This window comes from Chiloscyllium punctatum, chromosome 18 (genome assembly GCF_047496795.1).
Source record: "Chiloscyllium punctatum isolate Juve2018m chromosome 18, sChiPun1.3, whole genome shotgun sequence".
NCBI classification, from domain to species: domain Eukaryota; kingdom Metazoa; phylum Chordata; class Chondrichthyes; order Orectolobiformes; family Hemiscylliidae; genus Chiloscyllium; species Chiloscyllium punctatum.
In genome coordinates this window covers 90125450-90147738 of record NC_092756.1, presented here as the reverse complement: position 1 = coordinate 90147738, position 22289 = coordinate 90125450, and the positions used below count along the sequence as shown (strand labels likewise).

General features: G+C 41.5%; 1 protein-coding gene across 4 annotated transcripts in view; it reads left to right on the top strand.

The window, feature by feature from the left end:
• The window catches only part of LOC140489309 (carnitine O-palmitoyltransferase 1, liver isoform-like), a 104472-nt gene that overhangs the window by 42555 nt on the left and 39628 nt on the right, over window positions 1-22289 (top strand). For 3 of the 4 annotated variants that reach the window (XM_072588709.1, XM_072588710.1, XM_072588711.1), the window contains 5 exons: window positions 147-248; window positions 1600-1737; window positions 10215-10292; window positions 11441-11548; window positions 13673-13760. In XM_072588709.1, the coding sequence (XP_072444810.1) occupies window positions 147-248; window positions 1600-1737; window positions 10215-10292; window positions 11441-11548; window positions 13673-13760 (514 nt within the window). Of the gene's footprint in view, window positions 1-146; window positions 249-1599; window positions 1738-10214; window positions 10293-11440; window positions 11549-13672; window positions 13761-21546; window positions 21632-22289 lie in introns of all 4 variants that reach the window. The other variant, XM_072588712.1, reaches the window with a different exon arrangement.

Genomic DNA, 22289 nt, shown 5'->3' with positions numbered 1-22289 from the left:
TAGTCTCATATGAAAAATAGTTCGGTGGAATTGGAGTAGATTCCAGTACAAATGGCTCTGCGTTTCAGATAAGATCAGTTCTTTGGGGATATATGGAAGAAAACTAAGGAAAGGAAAATAAAGTAGGGATTGCATTTCTCTTTCAGACACTAGTGAAGATCTTCTCAGGACGTAAACCAATGTTATACAGTTTCCAGAATTCCCTCCCACGTCTGCCTGTTCCATCTGTAAATGACACCTTAAGAAGGGTAAGATTAAAAAGTTTTTAACAGTCTAATAAAATATTAGATCTTGCTGGCTGTGGAGAAAATCAAAACTTGAAAAAAAACTGTCTATTTAAATGCAAAATCCAACAATCATTTAAAGAAAGCTTTAGTTTGAATCGGTGAGGATGGGTGAGGTTTTCAATATATTTCAGTCTATGAAAAAGAAGAGTTGCATAATAAGATGAATTGGAACTGGGACAATGTATAATTATAGTCAGGGCAGTTTAGGATTTTTGTTTTAGATTCTCCTTTCATTTTTAACTTGACTTTCCAGTCTTAGTTACATTGCATAAAATTGATTTTATATTTAGAGTTTCCCTTTAGCTTTCTTAGCAAAGCGTGATATTACATTTCAGATATAAATATTTGTAGTCCAAGATAACAATGCAGTTGGCTTAAAAGCATGTGTATATTGTCTTGAGGCCAGTGAAATATATAAAATGCAGTATGTGGATATATTAACAAGATACAGGATGAATGTGTTTAATTGTCATAAAGCAGCTTGTAAACTTGAGATGCACTTTGAGATGTTACATAGTGAGGAAGACTATATAGGATCAAAATGTCTCCATATCATTGACTTCAACATAGTGCTGAGCTGGATCACTCAAATGGCTCTTTTTCTTATTCCTGTACATGGAGAAACTAAAACAAAAGACTCATTCAGGATTGTTTTAAGGCAAACTTGAGGACATAGATGCTGGAGATTAGAGTTGAGTGTGTGGTGCTCGAAAAGCGCAGTATCCAAGGAGCTGGAAAATCGACATACTTGCAATCTTCATCAGAACTGTTTGATTGGTTAAGACTGTGGTGAAGATTAACCTATTCACTTAGCTATAAATCTTTGGTTTTCTATCTCAAAAGTTTGTGGCTGGTCCACAACTTCACATACTCGAGCTGAGATAGACAGATTTGATAAAATGTGGAGCTGGGAAAAGTACAGCAGGCTGATGCTGCTTGACCTGGTGTGCTTTTTCCAGCTCCACATTTTATTGACTCTGACTCTCTAGCATCTTCAGTTCTCACCTCTAAGACAGACACATGGTAGGGTTCTCAAAACAAAAAGTCAAAGGAACTGGGAGAGGATGAGTTGAGGCAGAAGATCAGCCATGCTCATTGAATAATGGAGTAACTTGGAATGGTTTCTTACTTCTATTTCTCAGATTTTTTTACGCTTGTTTTCTTACCTTGACAACGTCACCCCACGGTCAGGTGATTTCTTCACCCAAAATATCATTCATACACTTAACTGCAATAATGTATTGGCAGAATTATAGTCATTGTCCTAGAAATATGTTCATTTTCATTTCTGCTTTCTCTTCCATCTCTGAAGTTTTTAGAATCGGTGAGGCCTTTGATGAATGATGAGGACTTCCGACGGACAAAGGCCTTGGCAAAAGACTTTGAAAGGAACCTGGCACCTCGGCTGCAGTGGTACCTTAAACTGAAATCTTGGTGGGCTACCAACTATGTGAGTTCGATGCTGTATTTAAGCGGTGCTTTCTGAATTGTCCAAGTATTTGTTTCATTCTAGGACCAGATAGATTAAAGTGTAATAGGACTGTTTTGAGTAAATGGCAAAAGGTGTTGACTTGGGTCCTACTCTACTGACTGCAGCCTAGGTCTCAAGTCTTTGCATTTGGGGGTCATGTGGGCTTTTAATTATTTAATTAATAGAAGATGCTGGATATTCTAGGTTGCTGTCCATAACCTTGGGAAAGTTTGGGGAAAATTTAATAGATATACAAAATCATAAAGCGTTTGAAAGAATAACAAAATATAGACTGTTCTCTCACAAGGCGATGGTACAGTTTAAAGGTAATTGGCAAAAAGACCACTGATTAAATAATCTTGACATGCACTGCCTGCAAAAGTGGTGGAAACCCATTCAGTAATAACTGTCAAATTAAATTGGATAAATAGACACGAAGGGAAAGAATAAAATTCTCAGGTTGTGTGGAAAAAGTACAGTGGTACGATCTAATTAGACAGCTCTTTCAAATATAAGAAATAGGAACAGAAATAGACAATATTGCAGGTTGAACTATCTCCACCATTCAGTGGAGGGCTTTCCTGCCCCACACACCCTCTTGCCCTGTAACCATTCATTCCCCCTAGTGATCAAGAACATCGGACAGTCTTAAATATACAGAGGAGCTGTGCCCCTACAGCTCTGTGGCAAGGAATTCTAAAGACACTCAACCCTCTTCTCTCAGAAGGAATGCCTCATCTGAGTCTTAAATTGGCACCCCTTTATTCAGACTATGCCCTCTGATCCTGCACTTTAAATGGGAAATATTTGTCTCACTGTTTATCCATCAAGCCCTTCAAGAATTCTATAATACTCAATGAGATCATCTCTCATTCTTCTTAACTCCAGTGAGTAGAATCACAACCCTTTGCTGATAAGATGGTCCCTTCTTACTGGATCACATTGTGAACCTCTGTCAAAATTTGAATATCGAAACTTTCTCTCATATTACAGGTATGTCTCACTGAAACCCTGAAGGGGGGTGTGATCTGAGAGATAAATAATGTGGGGAGGGGCTGAGGGAAGGTAGCTGGGAAGGAGATCGGTCGATAGAGGTGGGGGGTGTTGATGGTGAGAGGTTGGACAGGAGGGTGGAGCTGATAGGTGGGAAGGAAGATGGACAGCTCAAGAGTGGGGTGCCAAGTTGGAAGATTGGATCTGGGATGAGGTGGGGAGTAGGAGAAATGAGGAAACTGATAAAATTGATGTTGACATATGGTTGGAGGATCCCAAGGTGTCAGATGAGGTGTTCGTCCTCCAGGCGTCTGGTGGCTTGGATATGGTGGTGGTGGAGGCGGCGGCCCAGGTCTTTTTTATGTCCACGGCGGAGTGGGTTGAAGTGGTTGACCATTCCCTTCGCAAATCCTTCGTTAGGTCCCTTTGAACCCCGCCCCCCAACCCACTTTCCACTCCCAGCACCTTTGCTTGCCACTGCAAGAAGTGTAAACCTGCACTTGAACCTTCTTCCTCACCTCCATCCAAGACCCCAAAGGATCCTTCCACATCAGAGATTTTCCTGTACATTGAAATACCTCATCTACTGTGTCTGTTGCTCTTGATATGGTCTCCTCTGCATTGGAGAGACAGAACACCAACTCTTTGAATGTTTCAGGGAACATCTCTGGGATACACACATACCCCTCCCCACCCCCCAGCCAACTATTTCAACTTCCCCTCCCACTCTGCATGTCCTGGGCTGCCTCCACTGCCAAATCCAAGCCACCTGACACCTGGAGGAAGAATGCCTCGTCATCTTCCTTGGGACCCTCCAACCATGTGGCATCAACGTTAATTTTCACCAGTTTCTTTATCTCCCCTCACCCCCACCTCATCCCAGATCCAACCCTCAAATTCAGCACCACCCTCTTGAACTGTCCTACCTGTCCATCTTTCTTCCCACCTATCCGCTCTATCCTCCCCTCTGACCTATCACCATTACCCCCCATTTCCATCTACCTATTGCCTTCCCAACTACCTGCCCCCAGCCCCACCCCACGTCCTCCTATCTATCTGTCGGCTCCCCACAATTCCCACATTCCTGATGAAGGGCTTATGCCTGAAATGTTGATTCTCCAGCTCCTCGGATGCAGCCTGACCTGCTGTGCCTTTCCAGTGCCACACGTTTTGAAGCTGGTTTGAGATGCAGAGTGACGTCAACAGAGCATATTCAGTTTCTGCACCGGTTTGAGGTTATCAAGAAGTTCCTGCCTTCTCAACCATGTCCCTTCTGCCTTGCCCCTTGCCTGAGGCCTGGTGACGCTTAAGTTAAACCAGTCGATAGCAGCCCTGTGGTTCTATGATGACTTAACCTTTGTCCTTACAATACAAAAGATTATCCAAAAGGCACAGGCATGGAGTAATTTGTTCGGTTAATCGAATTCCAGATAATCAAATGCAGGGTAACATAGTTTAGCCAGGCATCGGGACCTTGCGATCTTGCTAGATAATCTGAAATTCGGATAATCAAATGCTGGATCATCGAGGTTCCTCTGTTAGCAAGTTTTTTTAAAACTTCTTTCACTCCAATGCAATGAAGGCCAACATGCTATTTGCTTTTCTGATTGCTTGCTGTACCTGTATATTAATTCCAGGTTGTAAGTTTGCTCGCTGAGCTGGTAGGTTTGTGCTCAGGCTTAACCAGCTCAGCAAGCAAACTTACTACCTTCTGCGTGTGCATGGAATACTCTGAATGTCCGCATTTCAAGGTTTCCTGCTTTTTTAAAAGATATTCCGTTTCTGCTGTTAATACCTGAGTGAATGACCTCACATTTCTATTCCAATTTATGCTTTATCTGCCACCTTTATTGTCCACTTACTTAACCTGCTTATCTCTTTGCACCTGTTTAAATCCTGTAGATACTTTCTTACCTGGCTTTGAATTATCAGAAAATCTAAATGTCTTGCTCTGTCTACTCATCTAAAGCATTACAGATTGTAAATAGCTGAGACCCTGCGGTGCTTGCCTCATCTCAAGTTTCAAACTTGAAAATGTCCCATTTCCTCATTCCTGTTCATTAATTAATACATGCTAATATACCACCACCATCTTCATGAACCCTTGACCTGAGTGTTAACCGTTTGTCATACATTATTGAATATCTGTTGTAAATCTTGGCTAATTTACTCTTGTGCTTTTTTACCCCTTTTTTTAACATTGTGGTTCCCTTTTCCTGGTTTCCAAAACAACGGAATTCTTAGATTTATCTAGTTTGCAACATTACAAAGCACTTTGAAGGGATATTCTGATTTCTCCCCATAGATACTGCTAGACTGCTGAGGTTTTCCAACAATTTGTTTTTGTTAATCTACCAGGATCTGGAACATGAAGAGTGGCTACAGGCAACACAATACTGTAGTTCACTGCACCTGGACTGTGGATGGGAGTTAATGTTGAAACGCCTACATTTGTGAAGAGTTAGATGATTTACTAGCTTGCACTGGAAGAAGAATCTCCATAGAGAAATTCTTTCTTCATGAGTTACCAGGATCAGAAAAGAAAGGGAACAAAGTAAATCCTTAGGATCTAAGAATCACTCTGAACTGGTTCACAAGGAGTTGACTGTCTTTTCAGAAGACAATGTAGAATACACTTGTGAAATGTTTTTTCAATTGTGCTAAAAGAGGTTAATGCTGTATTTTTTGGTTTGGAATATTTATTGCTTACAAAGATATTGTTTAGTCAATAGTACATTTAGTCTTTTTGCTGTAGTAAAGGTCTTCAAATGTAAAATCTTGCCTTCCTTTTAAGTATTAATTAAAAGCTTGAAGTCCCTGAGATTGTAACACCTAATATACACCCCTGTTTTGACTCTTCTCTCCTTTAACATTCCCCCCCCAACCCCCATTCTGACTGGCTGTCAGCACCATAGTATCATGGTCAGGTTGCTCATCGCCCTGCTCTCCTGCCCACAAAAGGTGTAAGAACCTCGCAATTGTCCAACAGCTTGAAGGACTGGGGCTCCTCCATTGCTACCTTGTTGATATCTGTTCTTGCCTCAGTCTTTCTTTGTCTCCTGTCCCTGACCACAGATAAGGTCAGAAATACCTGGCCTAAAGAGTGAGTAGTTCCTGTTTCAAAAACAAAGTGAGCAGGTAATTTTCCCCCATCCTGACACAATGCAGCCTGTATCTCAGATATAGTTTATTAACTCAGAGCTAAAGTTCCTTGAACTGCCGGCTTTTCTGCAGATGTGGTTGCTCTGATTCACATTTGGTGTCCATTAGTTTTCGTGTGCTACAGCTGTAACACATCACCTTGTTCTGCAATTTGTGTGTTTTATTTAAACTGACCAGATTTCAAGCTTAGCAAAATTACTCAACATTTTTCTAATTTACTTGTGGGACTTGGGCGTCACTGGCTGGGCCAGCATTTATCACCTGTCCTTGAGAAGGTGGTGGTGAGCTACCTTATGAAACTGCTGTAGACCATGAGCTGAAGGCAGACCCACAATGTCCTTAGGGAGGGAATACCAAGATTTCGACCCAACTACAGTGAACGAGCGGTGGTATATTTCCAAGTTAGGATGGTGAGTAGCTTGGAGGGGAACTTGCAGGTGATGGTTTTCCCACTTATCTGTTCCCCTTCTCCTTCAAGATTGAAATAGTTGCGATAGATTAGATTCCCCTACAGTATGGAAACAACCCCTTCGGCCCAACAAGTCCACACCGACTCTCCGAAGAGTGACCCATTATTTACCCCTGACTAATGCACCTCACACTATGGGCAATTTAGCTGGCATGCACATGTTTGGATTGTGGGAGGAAATCAGAGTACCCAGAGGAAACTCACCCAGACATCTGGGAGAATGTGCAAACTCCACACAGACATTCTCTCAAGGCTGGAATTGAACCCAGGACCCTGGTGCTGTGAGGCAGCAGTGCTAACCATTGAGCCACTGTGCTGTGGGTTTGGAAGTTGCTGTCAAAGGATCTTAGAATTTCTGCACCCATCCACCCAAGTGAGGAATATTCCATCGCACTGCAAACTTTTGCTTTGTAGGTTGTGGACAGACTTTGGGGAGTCGGGGAGTGAGTTGTTTGTCACAATACTCCTAGCTTCTGACCTAATCTTGTAGTCACTGTACTTGTACATTGTGTTTCTGGTCACTGGCAATCTCAGGATGTTGATAGTGGATGATTCAGTGATGGTAACACCATTGAATGTTAGATGTCCTGGAGCTGACCAACTTCCAACAACCACAAATATATTTCCATGTGCCATGTATAACTTCATCAGTGGAATGTTTACCCCTCAGATCCCATTAATTCCAGTTTTGCTAGGGCACATTGATGCCACATTATGTGAAATGCAACCTCAATGTCGATGGTTGTCACTCACCTCTGGAATTGAGTACTTTTGTCCGTGTTTGTCCGTGCTGTCATGAGGTCAGGACTGGCCCAAATGGAACACAAACTGGGTATTACTGAGTAGGTGACTTTTGTGCAGGTTCTGCTTGATAGCACTGTTGTTGACACCTTCCATCACTTTATTGATGATTGAGAATAGACTCATGGGGCAATGGATTTGTCCTGGCTATTTGTGTGCAAGACATACCAGTCTAATTTTCTATATTGTGAGGCAGATGCCAGTGTTGTAGCTCTACTGAAAGAGCTAGGCTAGGGGAGCAGGAACAGTACATTTTGTAACACATGTCTTCAGAACAATGGCAGAATATTGTCAGGGTCCATCGCCTTTGCATTGCCTGCAACCATTTCTTGATATTGCATGGAGTAAATTGAATTTACTGAAGATTGGCATCTGTGGTGCTGGGGACCACAACAGTCCGAGATGGATCATCCACTGAGTGCTCCTGCTGCAGATTGCTTGTGAATACTTCAGCATTATCTTTTGCATTGAAATGTTGGGCTCTTGTGAATGGGGATAGTTTTCGAGCCGACTCCTCCAGTGAGTAGTTTAATTGTTCACCATTCAAGATGTGACAAGACTGCAGAGCTTAGATTAGATTCATCGATTTATGGGATTGCTTACCCCTCTATCACTTGTTGCTTTTGCCTTTTGGCATGCACATAGTCTTATTTGGTAGCTTCACCAGGTTGACATTTCATTTTTAGGTGCTGCTCCTGGCATGTCCTCCTCCACTCCATTGAACCAGAGTTGATCTTCTGGCTTGACAGTGTTGGTTGATGGGGGATATATTAGACCATGAGGTAACAGATTGCATTGGAGTGTTACTCTTCTGCTGTTGATGGCCCACATTGCCTTGTGAATGCCTAGTGTGTGCTGCAAGATCTGTTTGAAGTCTGTCCTATGTAGCACAATGGTAGTGCCACACAACGTGATAGAGGGTATCCTCAATGTGAAGGAGGGGTGACAGATAAGTCTGCAGTTGTCAGATTGGTGAAGGTGAGGTCAAATATGCTTTTCCCTCTTGGTTCCATCACTGTGTACCACAAACCCAGTATGGCAGCTATTTTCTTTAAGACCCTATCTGCTCCATTGGTTGTGTTGCTGTCAGCCACTCTTCATAGTGGACATTAAAATCTACCCAGAGCGCACTTTGCACCCTTGCTACCCTCAGTAACTCAAAGTATTGTTCAATGTGGGAGAGTACTGATTCTTCCATCCAGGGAAGACTATGTAATAATCAACTGGAAGTTTTCTTGTCCATGTTTGACATGAAGCAGTAAGACCTCATGGGATCCAGACTCTGTGTTGAGGAATTCTTAGGCAACTCCCTCCTAACTGTATACCATTGTGCTGTGCCACCTCTGCTAGATTGGATCTGTCAGTGGGACAGAGCACATCCAGGGTTGGTGATGGTGTCTGGGACATGATCTGTAAGGTATGATTCAGTGAGTGACTATGTCAAGCTGTTGCTTGGTTAGTCTGAGATGTCATTCCCAATTCTGGCATGACGTATTGATAAAGAGGACTTTGCAGGATCGACAGGGCTGTTTTTGCTGTTCTTGGTGCCTAGGTTAGTGCCAGGTGGTCATCCGATTTTATTTCTTTGTTGAGACCTGGTAGTGATTAATCACTTGCTATGCCACTTTCAAAGGCAGTTTAGAGTCAACCACATTACTTTGGCTCTGGAATTGCATGCAGGCCAAATCGGTGAAAGTGGCGGGTTTTCTTCCCAAAGGACATTAGTGAGTCAGATGGGTGTTTCCAACAGTCGACAATGATTTCATGGTCATCAGTAGGTTATTCGTTCCAGATTTTAAAAAAAATTCAAGTTACAAGATCTGCTTAGTAGAATTCAAACCCAGAATATTACCTGAATTTCTCAGTTAATAATTTAGCAATAATACCATCAAGCCACCGTCTTCCCCATCTATAGTTATGTTAAGTGCTTTAACTAGTTAAGCCTTATAGTTAATGCAGTATTTATCTTCTCGTACCAATTTATTATCTATACGGTTTAGGATAACTTACCAACTTGTGCCCGCTCACCTAATTCATGCCCAGAAAACTCACCAGCTATTGGAGGTTTTAAAAAAAAAAGCACCACCTACCACCTGTACACCGAATTCTCACCACCAAGTGTCCAAGTTAACATTTATTCCTCATAGTCTTCCTGTCTGCTTTGTCACTGATTCTAGATCAGGATCTGTGCTCGTAAGAGTTAACCCATTTTCTTAAGTCAGAAGGGGTTTGGTATGCTTTCCTTTTATTCAGAGTATTGAGTACAGGAGTTGGGAGGTCATGTTGTGGTTGTACAGGACATTGGTTAGGCCACTGTTGGAATATTGCGTGCAATTCTGGTCTCCATCCTATTGGAAAGATGTTGGAAAGTGTTCAGAAAAGATTTATGAGGATGTTGCCAGGGTTGGAGGATTTGAGCTATAGAGAGAAGTTAAATAGGCTGGGGCTGTTTTCCCTGGAGCATCAGAGGCTGAGGAGTGACCTTATAGAGGTTTATAAAATCATGAGGGGCATGGATAGGATAAACAGACAAGGTCTCTTCCCTGAGTGGGGGACTCCAGTACTAGAGGGTGAGAGAGGAAGGATATAAAAGAGACCTACGGGGCAACGTTTTCACACAGATGGTGGTGTGTGTATGGAATGAGCTGCCAGAGGAAGTGGTGGATGCTGGTACAATTGGAACATTTAAAAAGCATTTGGATGGGTATAGGAGTAGAAAAGGTTTGGAGGGATATGGGCCGGGTGCTGGCAGGTGGGACTCGATTGGGTTAGGATATCTGGTCGGCGTGGACAAGTTGGACCAAAGGGTCTGTTTCCGTGCTATACATCTGACTCTATGATTCTGAAGCTGTACTAACCAAAATGGTTGAAAAATTAATGTTGGTCTTTGAGCAGAGGGTGCAGAAGGTGGCCTTGCTCTTTGAACTTTTAAATTCTTTCTTTAATTGACTTAAACTCTGAGCTGATAGAAGGATGCAGTGAATGTATAAGGGTTTTTAATTAAGGTTATGTCGCTATCATACCGTTACAGGTGAGCGATTGGTGGGAACAGTACGTCTATCTACAAGGGCGAGAACCAATCATGGTGAACAGCAACTATTATGCCATGGTGAGGATTTTGTGTACACGGGTTAAGTTCGAGTAGGTTTAAACCTCAGGGGTCAAGGTTAAAAAAATGTAGCATTCTACTGATGAGAACTGAAGAAAGTAAACGACTTGGGGATTGCTGCTTAAACAGTGGACCATCCACCAGATGGTTAACGTTCTTAACACTGGGCAATGTTTGCTTTCCCTTTTCTTTTCCCAACTCCTACCTCACAGCTACTATTCTTGAGGTACAAGTGACTAGTGACAAAATGACTATTTTTCATGTCAGCAGCCTGATCTTGGGAATATTAACAGTCTTTTTACCCGGGGGAGGGAGGATACAACTGGTTAGTGATCAGCAATGATACCTTGGCTGTTTTTTTTTCTTGATTAAGCTCTTTGAGTATGGGAGTTGGGAAGTCATGTGGTTGTACAGGACGTTTGGTAAGGCCTCTTCTGGAGTGCTGGGTCCTGTTCTGGTTGCCCATTTAGAGGAAGGACGTTAGTAAGTTGCTGAGGATTCAGAAAAGATTTACCAGGATCTTGCCAGGTTTGGAATGTTTGAGTTAAAAGGAAAGGCTGAATAAGCTGGGACTTGTTTCACTGGAGTGTTGGAGGATGAGACGTGATCTTTATGGAAGTTTATAAAATCATGAGGGATATAGTTAGGGTTAATGGTGGTTGTTTTTTCTCTAGGATGGGGGATTCAAGACTCGGGGGCATGTTTTTAAGTTGAGAGGAGGAAGGTTTAAAGATAGACAGTTTATATTTAAACACTGGTTCACGTGTGGAATGAACGTCCTGAGGAAGTGACGAATATGGGCACAATTACAACGTTTAAAAGAGATTTGGGTAATTACACGACTGGGAAAGGTTTAGAGGAATATTGGCCAGGAGCAAACAGGTCGGACTAGTTTAGTTTGGGATTATGTTCAGCATGGATTGGTTGGATGGAAGGATCTGTTTCCATGCTATATGACTATAAGATGGCTTTAGCGGTACCTGCAACCAGCTTACTCAACGGAAACTACAGATTGAACCTGGGACCTTTTGTGGTTTTTTGTGGCTCATTCTGGTCTCTAAGCCATGGGGCATGTTTGGTAAGGTGATATTTGGAATTGTTTAACTTATTCTCTTCAACTGGAGGTAATTGTTTTCTCCCAATTTCAGGATTTCTTGTATGTGACTCCGACAACAAGTCAAGCTGCACGTGCTGGTAATCTGGTCCATGCTTTGCTCCTTTACAGGCGACGACTTACTTATGAGGAAATACCACCGGTAAGTAGTTGACCACTTATGACATTCATTGATAGTGATGCATGTACTCTGGCATTATTGCAATGGCTAACTAGATCTTTTAAAGAACAGACATTTCTAGTCTGAACAGGGAATGACAAGAAGTCCTGTTGTCTGTGATGCAGGGTGGCTCAATCTTTGAGATTTTTCCTTTCATTCCTTCCAGTTGTAAGGAGGAAGTGACTTCCTGTAAGTCCCTGGTTTTATCTCCCAGTCTGGTGGAGAGCTGGTAACAGTCATAAAGTCTATCCTAACTAACCCAACTAATGGTGAAAAGGCAAGCTGTTAGGTTTGCAGTCGTCACCTTGAGAGTCTGGGACTGCATACTGGATGGCTGGACCAATCTCTGGTCATATGTATGCCTAAAAATGTCAGCTGTTGTGATTTAGGGTTCCAGTAATGTCAATCGTCCTTCCATTTTTTTCTCCTACATGTGAAACAAGACTGTTTTATAGGCTTTTTGACCATTTAAGGGCATCACAGACAAGTTCAACACTGTCCCCACCTGATACTTGTACTGAATAGGTCCTCCTCAGTCTTTACGGCTTTGTTTGACAATACACATTTATCAAGGAATGCTAACTTCAGATTTTGGTATCAATACAATCAGATACTGTGCATGAATAAACTCTGTTGTCCTATATTTTTACCTACGTTGCATATCAGAGGACTGGATCTGCTCTTGCCGTGGTAGGTGGATCTCACCAGGTTTCAAAATACTAAATTGTGAGACCAAACTTTCTGCCTATGACTGGGGTATCACTAGCTCATCAAACGCGGTTCAGTCAGTACTAAAGTTAGGACCTGGGATTTAATTAAGTTTATAGTAATGTTTCCGGTTGTGTGTGACACTCGCTGGAGGGGGGGGGACATATTGCAACTGAGGGTTGGAAAAATATGTGGATGAATGAATGTGCCTTATTCTTGCACATTTCCTGGCATTAGTTACAGAACAGAAGAAGTAGTGCTTTGAATTTAGGGGACTGGATCAGATGAACAGAAGGAGCTAATCTGACCCCCTCCTGTGTTGCATCCTTTGGTGAGATCTGTGACCTAACCCCATTTACCCTTCGTCTTGTATTCATTAATACCTTTGGTTATCAAAACTCTAGCAGTATCAGAATATATTTCTTCAGCCATGCCCCCTTGCTGGGATGCATTGTCAGGGTGTATTTCAATCTGTGTTGAAAGAGGCTTCATGTAAAGACAGAGGGCAGGAGACTCAAGTGGCATATAAACACAAGCACAGTGCAGTTGTTCAGAGGCATCTGTGGCAAACTGTAATTTCTTTGTATAGGAAGTGAGCATTAGTGTACTATTCACATGTAAGAACATCAGATTGAGGTCCAACCTGTCATCCATGCTTTCCAGCAGGGATTACCATCTAATGCTCAGGAGTTAATTGAAGGTTTTAAACTAATCGTGAATTTTAAGTAGTTTTTAAAACTGTGTCTTAACTTTTTAACTCACCTTGCCTTTCTTTGTAGGTCCCTCATACATGCCACCTCCCATCTCCAAATGTAAGGGCAAGTAGACAGGAGCAGAGCCTGGGCTATGCAACCTCTGGTTTGCCCTTTCTGCTTGTTGAGGCCCTTGAGATCAGAACACCAAATGTGTGAAAATTTATGGGTGCATAAACTGTGCACTTTTCCAAATCAAGCTTAGGACCAGCTATGCGACCGAAGCTCGTGCAGCAGGGTCGTGGTTAGTTCATTACCTTTAAATTAGTGTCTTCCACAATGGGCCTCAAGCTAGATCTCTCTGGTTCAGCTCCAAGTCCTACCGCTTATAATGAGTATGGCAACTCAGTAAATGCTGTACCAACCTGTTAGTTCACTTTGAATTACAGCTTAGATATGCAATATTTAATAAAGGGTTGCTATTTTGTCATTTTTTAGCTTTTGAAAAATTTTAAAATGTCGCAAAATGGAGGATAAACTAATTCGTAATCTTTTTTACATTTTTTTTCCCCTTCCAATCCTGCCCATTTATGGCAACGTGAAATGACTTTTTCAACCACTAACATCTGACCCTATTTCCATGGGTCATGTATGTTCCCCCTGAATTCCCTACCCCCATGCCCATTCATATTCTGTTTGGGCGCAGAGTACTTTGCCAGGGTTCCCAATACCTCTGTGTTCAGCACAGTGGGAACGAATGTTCAACACGACTCGACTGCCAGGCGAGGAGACAGGTAAGATTGAAAGGCTGTTGCAGGGCTGCTTGTAACTGCTCGGGCTGGACGGGGGAATACTGCCCACATGTGTCACACAATTCTCGATTCAACAGCTGCCTTACTAACACTAAAGAGTTAATCATTAGAGAGAGCTAATTTATATGTATTGTAAAACATTCAATCAGACGTTGAGTTGGTTATGCTACAAAGCAGTAGATTTGCATTACTGTGTGATGAAGTATTAGTTAAAAGTAAGCTTATCTCAGTTTTAAATGAGCCACTCCCAAGTTTTGGAATCGTGACGCCAGTTCTAGATTGTATCATATCCTTTCCTGGTGTACCCTGTTAGAACCACTCAGGATCTTGTGTTTTTGAGCAAGTTGTTTCTTACTCTTAAACTCCAGTTGATAGAAGCCTAGCTTCCCAACCTTTCGTCATGAAACAACCCCCTTATTTTAAATATTAGCTTTCCTAGTTACTGGCTTTACCTGCATGCTAGGAGAAAGTGACGATACTAACCTTTTCAGATTAATGTATTAGGACACCCAGATTCCTTTGAGTCTCAAAGCTCTGCAATCTTTCATGCCATGGACCAGACCCTCGCCCTGAAAGTATGGTAAGGAAACAGACTAGACCCTAACTTTTTATATTTATTTAAAAGCAAGGATAAGGTGCTCTGTTCCAAATGTGATTTGATTGATCCACCGCTAGGCTTTAAGTAAAAAAGCACTTTATTCTTATAACACAGGTAAAGTACCAAAAAAAAGTATGACGTAACTTTATTGAAATACCTAACAAGACAATCTATTTAACCACTAATCATCAACTGTTCGAATATAGGCAACATCTTAAACATACCTGTTGGCAAAAATGCAATTCAGCAAAACAGTTATAGTTCTCACATGCAGAAGAAAGAAACAGTCTGCACCTTTTTGATTTTTAGGAGGAAGCCTCGCTATCTAAGACTGTAGCAGCCAGGAACTTGAGCTTTTAGCTTCTGTACCCAGCAGAAACATTTGACTAACTGAAAGCAAAACTAAAAGCCTTTCTGGGTCTGAGGGGCCTGGTCCTGGTCCTGCCCACTCGTGATTCTTCGTATAAAACGAAAACCACCCAGGTAGAAGGCAAAAACTGTTCCCCAACTGTCTGCTTGAAGGAGACATTTTGGTACCACTGTGACAGCACCCCTCTGCAAGAGAAACAGCACAGAACTTCTCTGTTAAAGGCACAGTCTTGTGAGATCAAAAATTAGTTTTTGATTCTTTCTGCCAAATTGCAAAATTTCACATTTTCCCACATTATACTCCACAGGACCAAAAATAGAAACAGGAGTATGTTGATTGCCACCCCACCCTCTCCCTAAAACTTGGGTAAATCTCCAGAATTCAAGGATATTTGGAAAACTACCACCACTGCATCCTTTATCTCTGTAACTACTACTTTTAAGATTCTAGGATGCAAGCCAACAGGGCCAGGAGATCTATCAGCCTTTAGCCCCATTGGTTTGTCTAATACCATTTCTGTAGTTATGGTACTTGATTCCTCCCCTGTATTCTTTAGTATTAATCAGATACTTGAAGTATCTTTCACTGTAATGACTAATGCAAAATATCTGTTTAACTCCATTGCCATTTATTTGTTCCTCGTAACTGTCTCTCCCAGATACATTTTTAAAGTATCTATATTCACTTTGACCCCTCTTCCTTTTATGTATTTAAAGAAGCTTTTATTGCTAACTTTTATATTCAATAGACAATAGGTGCAGGAGTAGGCCATTCTCCCTTTGAGCTAGCACTGCCATTCATTATGATAATCCACAATCAGTATTCTGTTCCTGCCTTATCCCCATAACTCTTGATTCAATTATCCTTAAGAGCTCTATCCATCTCTTTCTTGAAAGTATCCAGAGACTTGGCCTCCATTGTCTTCTGGGGCAGAGCATTCCATATAACCACCACTCTCTGGATGAAGAAGTTTCTTCTCAACTCCGTTCTAAATGGCCTACCCCTTCTTTTTAAACTGTGCCTTCTCGTTCTGGATTCACCCATCAGCAGAAACATGCTGCTTGCCTCCAGAGTGTCCAAACTTTTAACTTCCTGTCAGTTTACTTTCATAGTTTATTTTCCAGATCTTTGCCCACTTAGTTAATCATCCTATATCTGTCCTTTGCCATCTGTAAAGTTTGTAACCATATTTTCAGTTTGTTCGATCAAATGATTTATATAAACTGTAAACTGTTCAGATCCCAGCACTGATCCCTGTGACACACCGCTCGTTATATCTATTTATGCCCACAGTTTTTAGCTTGCCCATCTTCTATCCATTCCATTGTTACCTCCTACACCATGAACTTTTCGTAAAAATGTTTTACGAGACATTCTATCAAATAGCTTCTGTAAATCTAAATAACGTACAACCAGCATTTCCCTTTATTTAGCGTATGTGTTACTTCGTCAAAGAATTCGTTAATTGAAGCCTCCCTCTTAATAGAGAGGTTGCTTCTGCCTTATTACCTTGAACTTTTCTAAGCACCCTGTTGAGCAACAAAATAGGTCCCACATGACTCAGAAGTAGGAACATCATTTGGCATTGTTACAGAGTTGCTTTTGTGACATTAAAGTGGCTGACATCTTGCAAGTTGTTTTGCAGTTGATTTTTCTGTTGCTTTGGGGACAGATATCCTATCAGATATCTGATGAGGGAAACATACTTAACATTACATCTGGTGTGCCTCACCCAGAGGTTAAGTATGAGACTCTGCATTGAGTCTAGCTTGACCTTAAACACTTGAGATTGTAGAAGCAAGTAGGTGTTGTTGAACCTTAAACTCTTCGGTTGATTCAGATGTTCTGGTATGTGAATCAATAAATGTTAATATGCAGGTACCAATTGATTAGGAAAGCAAATGGAATGTTAGTGGTTAATTGCAAAGGGAATCAAGTATAAAAGTATTTGTGTCGCTAAAACTATACTGCGTTTTAGTGAGTCAGCAGTTGGAGTGTTATCTAAAGTTTGGTCTGCTTACTTAAAAAGCAGCTCATAGGAGGTCTACTGATTCCTGTGATAGCGGCTAGTTTTCCAGTATAGGTTGAGCAATTTGGGCTGATACCCATTGGAATTTTGAAGAATGAGCTTTTTCAAATGGCGGGGGTGTAGTGGTCCCAATTTACTAGTAATTTATTCTTTCTTGAAGAAAATACAGAAGAATGTTCATTAGTCACCATGGGCTTATACACATAATGGTAAGGTCCTAGGGAGTGTTGCTGAACAAAGAGACCTTGGAGTGCAGGTTTATAGTTCCTTGAAAGTGGAGTCGCAGGTAGATAGGATAGTGAAGAAGGCGTTTGGTATGCTTTCCCTTATTGGTCAGAGTATTAAGTACAGGAGTTGGGAGGTCATGTTGCAGCTATACAGGATTTTGGATAAGCCACTGTTGGAATATTGTGTGCACTTTTGGTCTCCTTCCTATCGGAAAGATGTTGTGAAACTTGAAAGGGTTCAGAAAAGATTTACAAGGATGTTGCCAGGGTTGGAGGATTTGAACTATAGGGAGAGGCTGAACAGGTTGGGGCATTTCCCTGGAGTGTCGGAGGCTGAGGGGTGACCTTTATAGAGGCTTACAAAATTGAGGGGCATGGATAGGGTAAGTAGGCAAAGTCTTTTCCCTGGTGTCGTGGAGTCCAGACCCAGAGGGCATAGGTTTAGGGTGAGAGGGGAAAGATATGAGACCTATGGGGCAACTGCCAGAGGATGGTGGAGGATGGTACAATTGCAACATTTTAAAAGGCATTTGGATGGGTATATGAATAAGAAGGGTTTGGAGGGATATGGGCCGGGTGTTGGCAGGTGGGACAGATTGGTTTGGGATATATGGACGGGTTGGACCAAAGGGTCTGTTTCCATGCTGTACATCTCTGACTCTAAGCCAATGCTATTTTAATTACGTAAATTATAAAATGAAATAAATCATCTGGTATGCCTCTGCTGTCCGCAGCCACTACGCCATTCCCCTGAAGATGAAAAACCACAGAAGTAGTATAACAGAGCAGCCTGTGCTGCTGATTGGACCCAGAACATTGGCTCTGCCAAGAGCTGCCAATGAGACTACAACTCCAAGGAAGAAACATCCTGAAGCCAATTTAGGGGTTTTCCACTTCAGGCAGAGATGAGAATTCCTTTTTCTGTCAGGGACTTGTTAATCTGTGGGATTGTTTACTCTCGAGAGCAGAGGAGGTTGGGTCATTGAATATACTCAAGGTTGAATTAATAACTTTTTGATTAGGGAATCAAGGTTTATGGGTTGGGGCGAGGTAGTCAATTAAGGAAGGGTGACACCACATTTGGATCAGCATGATCTTATTGAGTGGTGGAGATATAGGGAGCATTGATATACTTAATGGGACATTTATTGGTGTTCCCTGGCAACGTGAGTGTTGATATTCTGCTACATGCCAGAGTGCACAAATGTCTAATTGCCTTGTGAATGGTTTGTGTCCTTGCTCAGTTTGTTTGTGATTATTGACAGGCCAACAGGTTTACCTTTGGTTAATTCCATGCATTAGAAAATTGAGGCATAAATAGTTGTCACAATCAGACTGAAGAATGTACTTATCTGGTATATTAACCTATCTGGGCTTCAGAGTAATTGGTGTTCAGTATAAATAGCCAACAGGGCAACGAACAAAGCAAATCAACTCACTGTCAACTAAGTAAGAGAGTTTTTAAAAGAATTACAAAAATAAAGTCCTCATTGGGACTTACCTGCAGTTTTCACAGTTAGCCAGTCACTGCTGAAGTCCTGTATTGTGTGACATGCCTGGGTGGTTAATGCTCTCTACATGCTTCTCTCAGCAGCATTTTCACTGCGTTTGTGGATCCTGTTTGTGCCTTGGTGGAATCTGTTCCCTCAAATTCTCTACTTCAGCTTATTTTTTTTGTTGAATAACTTGTACAAGTGAAGTTTTCTATTATGTGTTTTCTTTGAAATGATTTTCCTGTAATTTGAAGTTTTGTTTTTTTTTTCTCCCTATCTACTAAAATCATCATTGACCCAACAGAGCAATAGGTCTTCTCAAGGTCATCCAAATCTGTTACCAGCCCAGACTTGGGGGGGGGGAAATAAATATTTCTGTCGTAAGGTTTGCACCATGTTGGCATAGTGAAATGATAAGACCAAGCTTTTATTCATGTAAATATTCCACAAACTCTTAATTGCCTACCATGAAGCATATCTTCCTGGCTTGGTGCTTCATTTAATTGGGGTGCTGACACTTCAGATTTCACTGGAACTTGCTGACTAAACTGCCACACCAGACAACAATGTTTCAATCTAGTTTGAAATCAGTTACCAGATTCGGTTCTGAAACCATTGTCCAAAACTATCAATTTGAGTGAGAAAATGTATGTGTGGGAGTGTGTGTGCATGTGATATGTCTTTATTTTTAATATTTTATTAATTTTCTAATGGCTACTTTAACCTGTTCATTTTCAATGTAATGGTGCTGATAGAAAAATCTTTATCTTGAGTCTTTCAAACTCTCTAAATTGTTCTTCTGTTTGACACTTTGAATGGATACTATCTGCTGTACCTTTATTAAAGTTTATCCAGCCTGATCATTCTTAACAATCACCTTTTTTTGACCAATATTTAATTAACTCTTTTATATTCCATCATCTGCACTTTTTCATTTTATGCCCTCATCTGGAAGGAATGGTCAGAATGGAACAATGTGGTGCGCTGGCTCATTTTAGCTTCCATCATTTGTGAGACCACTGAGTTCCGAGCTATTGTTGAACACAGCCCAGATAAACCATAAGCATTGGTGATTTTAAAAAACAAAGTGGAGAGGGCCTCCTTGTAAAATTTGATGTGACTTATAGAACAGTTGCTAAAGTTTGTGCTCCAGGCAACCTGCACCACACTTGAGACAATGAATGTTTGTTGCTAGGTGCACAGGATTGGAAAATGCCCTGCTATCCTGCAGTGACAGATACGCCGTGCTACAAAATTCTTTTGATTGCTTAATAAAAATACTCAGTAAACCTTTCACAGTCATTTTGGACTAAACTTCATGATTCTGCATCAAGTAATAAAATTAAGATTGTAAGTTTACTCACTGAGCTGGTAGATTTGTTCTCAGACGTTTCATCACCATGCTAGGTAACATCAGTGAGCCTCTGGTGAAGTGTTGGTGTTCTGTCCTGCTTGCTGTTCATCTGTCTTGGTTTGTTGCGGTAGCTGATATTATTTCCCTTTTTGTTTGAGAGGTTGGTAAATGGTGTCCAAATCTATGTTTGTTAATGGAGTTCCGGCTTGAATGCCAGGTCTCTAAGAATTGTGTGTGTCTTTGTTTAGCCTGTCCCAGAATAGATGTATTGTCCCAGTCGAACTGGTGACCCTCTTCATCTGTGTGCGGATACCAGTGATAGTTGGACATATCTTTTGATAGCTAGTTGATGCTCCCGTATCCTGGTTGCTAGATTCCTGCCTGTCTGCCCAATGTAATGTTTGCTGCAGTCCTTGCAGGGTATTTTGTATATGATGATTGTTCTGCTGGTTGTTGGTACGGGGTCCTTTAACTCATCAGGAGCTGTTTCAGTGTGATGGTAGGTTTGTGGGCTACAATGATACCTAGGGCCAGAGTAGTCGTCATCATCAGAGATGTCTTTGATGTATGACAGGGTGGCTAGAGTCTTTGGGCATGTGTGTCTTTTTGTTTAGGTCTCTTGTGTCGGAATCTGTGGACTGCACTTATTGGGTAACTGTTGTTTCTGAATATGTTGTATAGATGTTTTTCATCAACTTACTTTCTGGGTACTGCAATGTGTTGTGGCTCGTTTAAATAATGTCCTGATACAGCTCCGCTTATGGGTGATAGAATGGTCGCTCCTGTAGTTGACTATCTGATCAATGTGTGTGGCTTTCCTGTAAACAGTGGTCTGTCGCTGTCCATTGGCTTTTTGTTCTACTGTTAAATCTAGAAAGTGGAGTCGGTTATTCGCTTTTGTCACTTATATCAACAGATGAAGAGGGACACCAGTTTAACTGGGACAATACATCCATTCTGCGACAGGCTAAATAAAGATGCGGGAATTCCTAGAGACCTGGCATTCAAACCCGAACTCCATTACAAATGTATAGATTTGGACCCCATTTTTACCAACCTTTCAGAAACCAAACTGGAAATGATATCAGCTACCACAACAAAGAGAGATAAATAGCAAGCGGGACAGTACCCCATGTTTCACCAGAGGCTCACTGATGATGTTACCTGGCATGATGACGAAACATCTGAGAACAAATCTACTAGCTCCGCTAGCAAACTTACAACCTGAGCTACAAATCATCTTCACTGTGAAATTAAATTTGTCAAAATGGGGTCAGCATTCAGATCATGGTCATCTTTGTCTGAATTTGTTCCACGTTATGAAGAGGGCCAGCTCAAAAGGTTTCTTGATGGTCATTAGTTTGTAGCAAAGTTATCAATTTGGTCTTTGCCAACATCTGTGATCTTATTCCAAAGTACATAAGAATTGCTCCCAATTTAGTTTCCCATCTCCCATTTTGAATGATGTTCCTCCACGTTAACCCTTTTTTCTTAGGTCCACCACGAGGTCACATTTCCCTGGTACCTTGAATGACCAGAGTTAACGTGTTTATTGTCTCTATTTAAGTTCCTACAGGTGGAGGAATCTGAGTTCGTGTTTTATTTTCCCTCTTTGTCTCCTGTATTATAGATGTGTTGCTTATAATTTCTTTGCATGTCCACGTGTTATTCTTTCCTGTTTTTCTGCCTTTCTTCAGCTGTTGATTCGAGGTGTTGTCCCCATGTGTTCTAATCAATATGAGAATATATTCAATACATCCCGCATTCCAGGTCTAGAGTCAGGTATGATGTCAATTCTTTTCTGCAGCTAGGAATTTTAGCTGATAAATGTTGTTCTGTGATTACACTGGGCTCTCAGACTCAGCAGGCTGTGACAAGTGACTGGAGGCGAGACCTTCTCAATTCAGTGGCAAGTTACGCTCTAAAGGATAACTTGAGAGCCTTAGACGGAGGCTTATTGGAAGAGCTAGTCTCACAGCCTGCTAAGAGACAAAGTCCTTTCCATCCTCCTGTAAAGATCACTTGTAAAGGCTGCATGTTGTTCTGGATCCGGGAGCATCTCGTTGTTGCTGGTAAGGATACTTGCTGCAGTAGCCTAAAAACTAAAGTACCCGAGTACCACTGAGACCTACTTGATGACAGGTGGAGATCTTTTAGTTTTGCTGGTAAAGCTCAATGGTTTCATCTGCCACAAGATGTACCAGTCATAGGCCTCCCGGCTGAAGGAGGTTGAGGTGGGTATTTTCTGTACTAATTTACAGTTTTCCCTTAAAAGAGAAAGCTATTTCCCACAATAGTGCATTTATTAGATTCACGATACCTGTTTCTTCAGGGCTGCTCTCATGGCAGACTGCTCCAGCAATGTAGGTTGCTAGAGTAGTTGCTTAAGAGGACCTCTGAGCACCTTTTGATTTTAATGTCCCACCAAGTTTTAATCTAG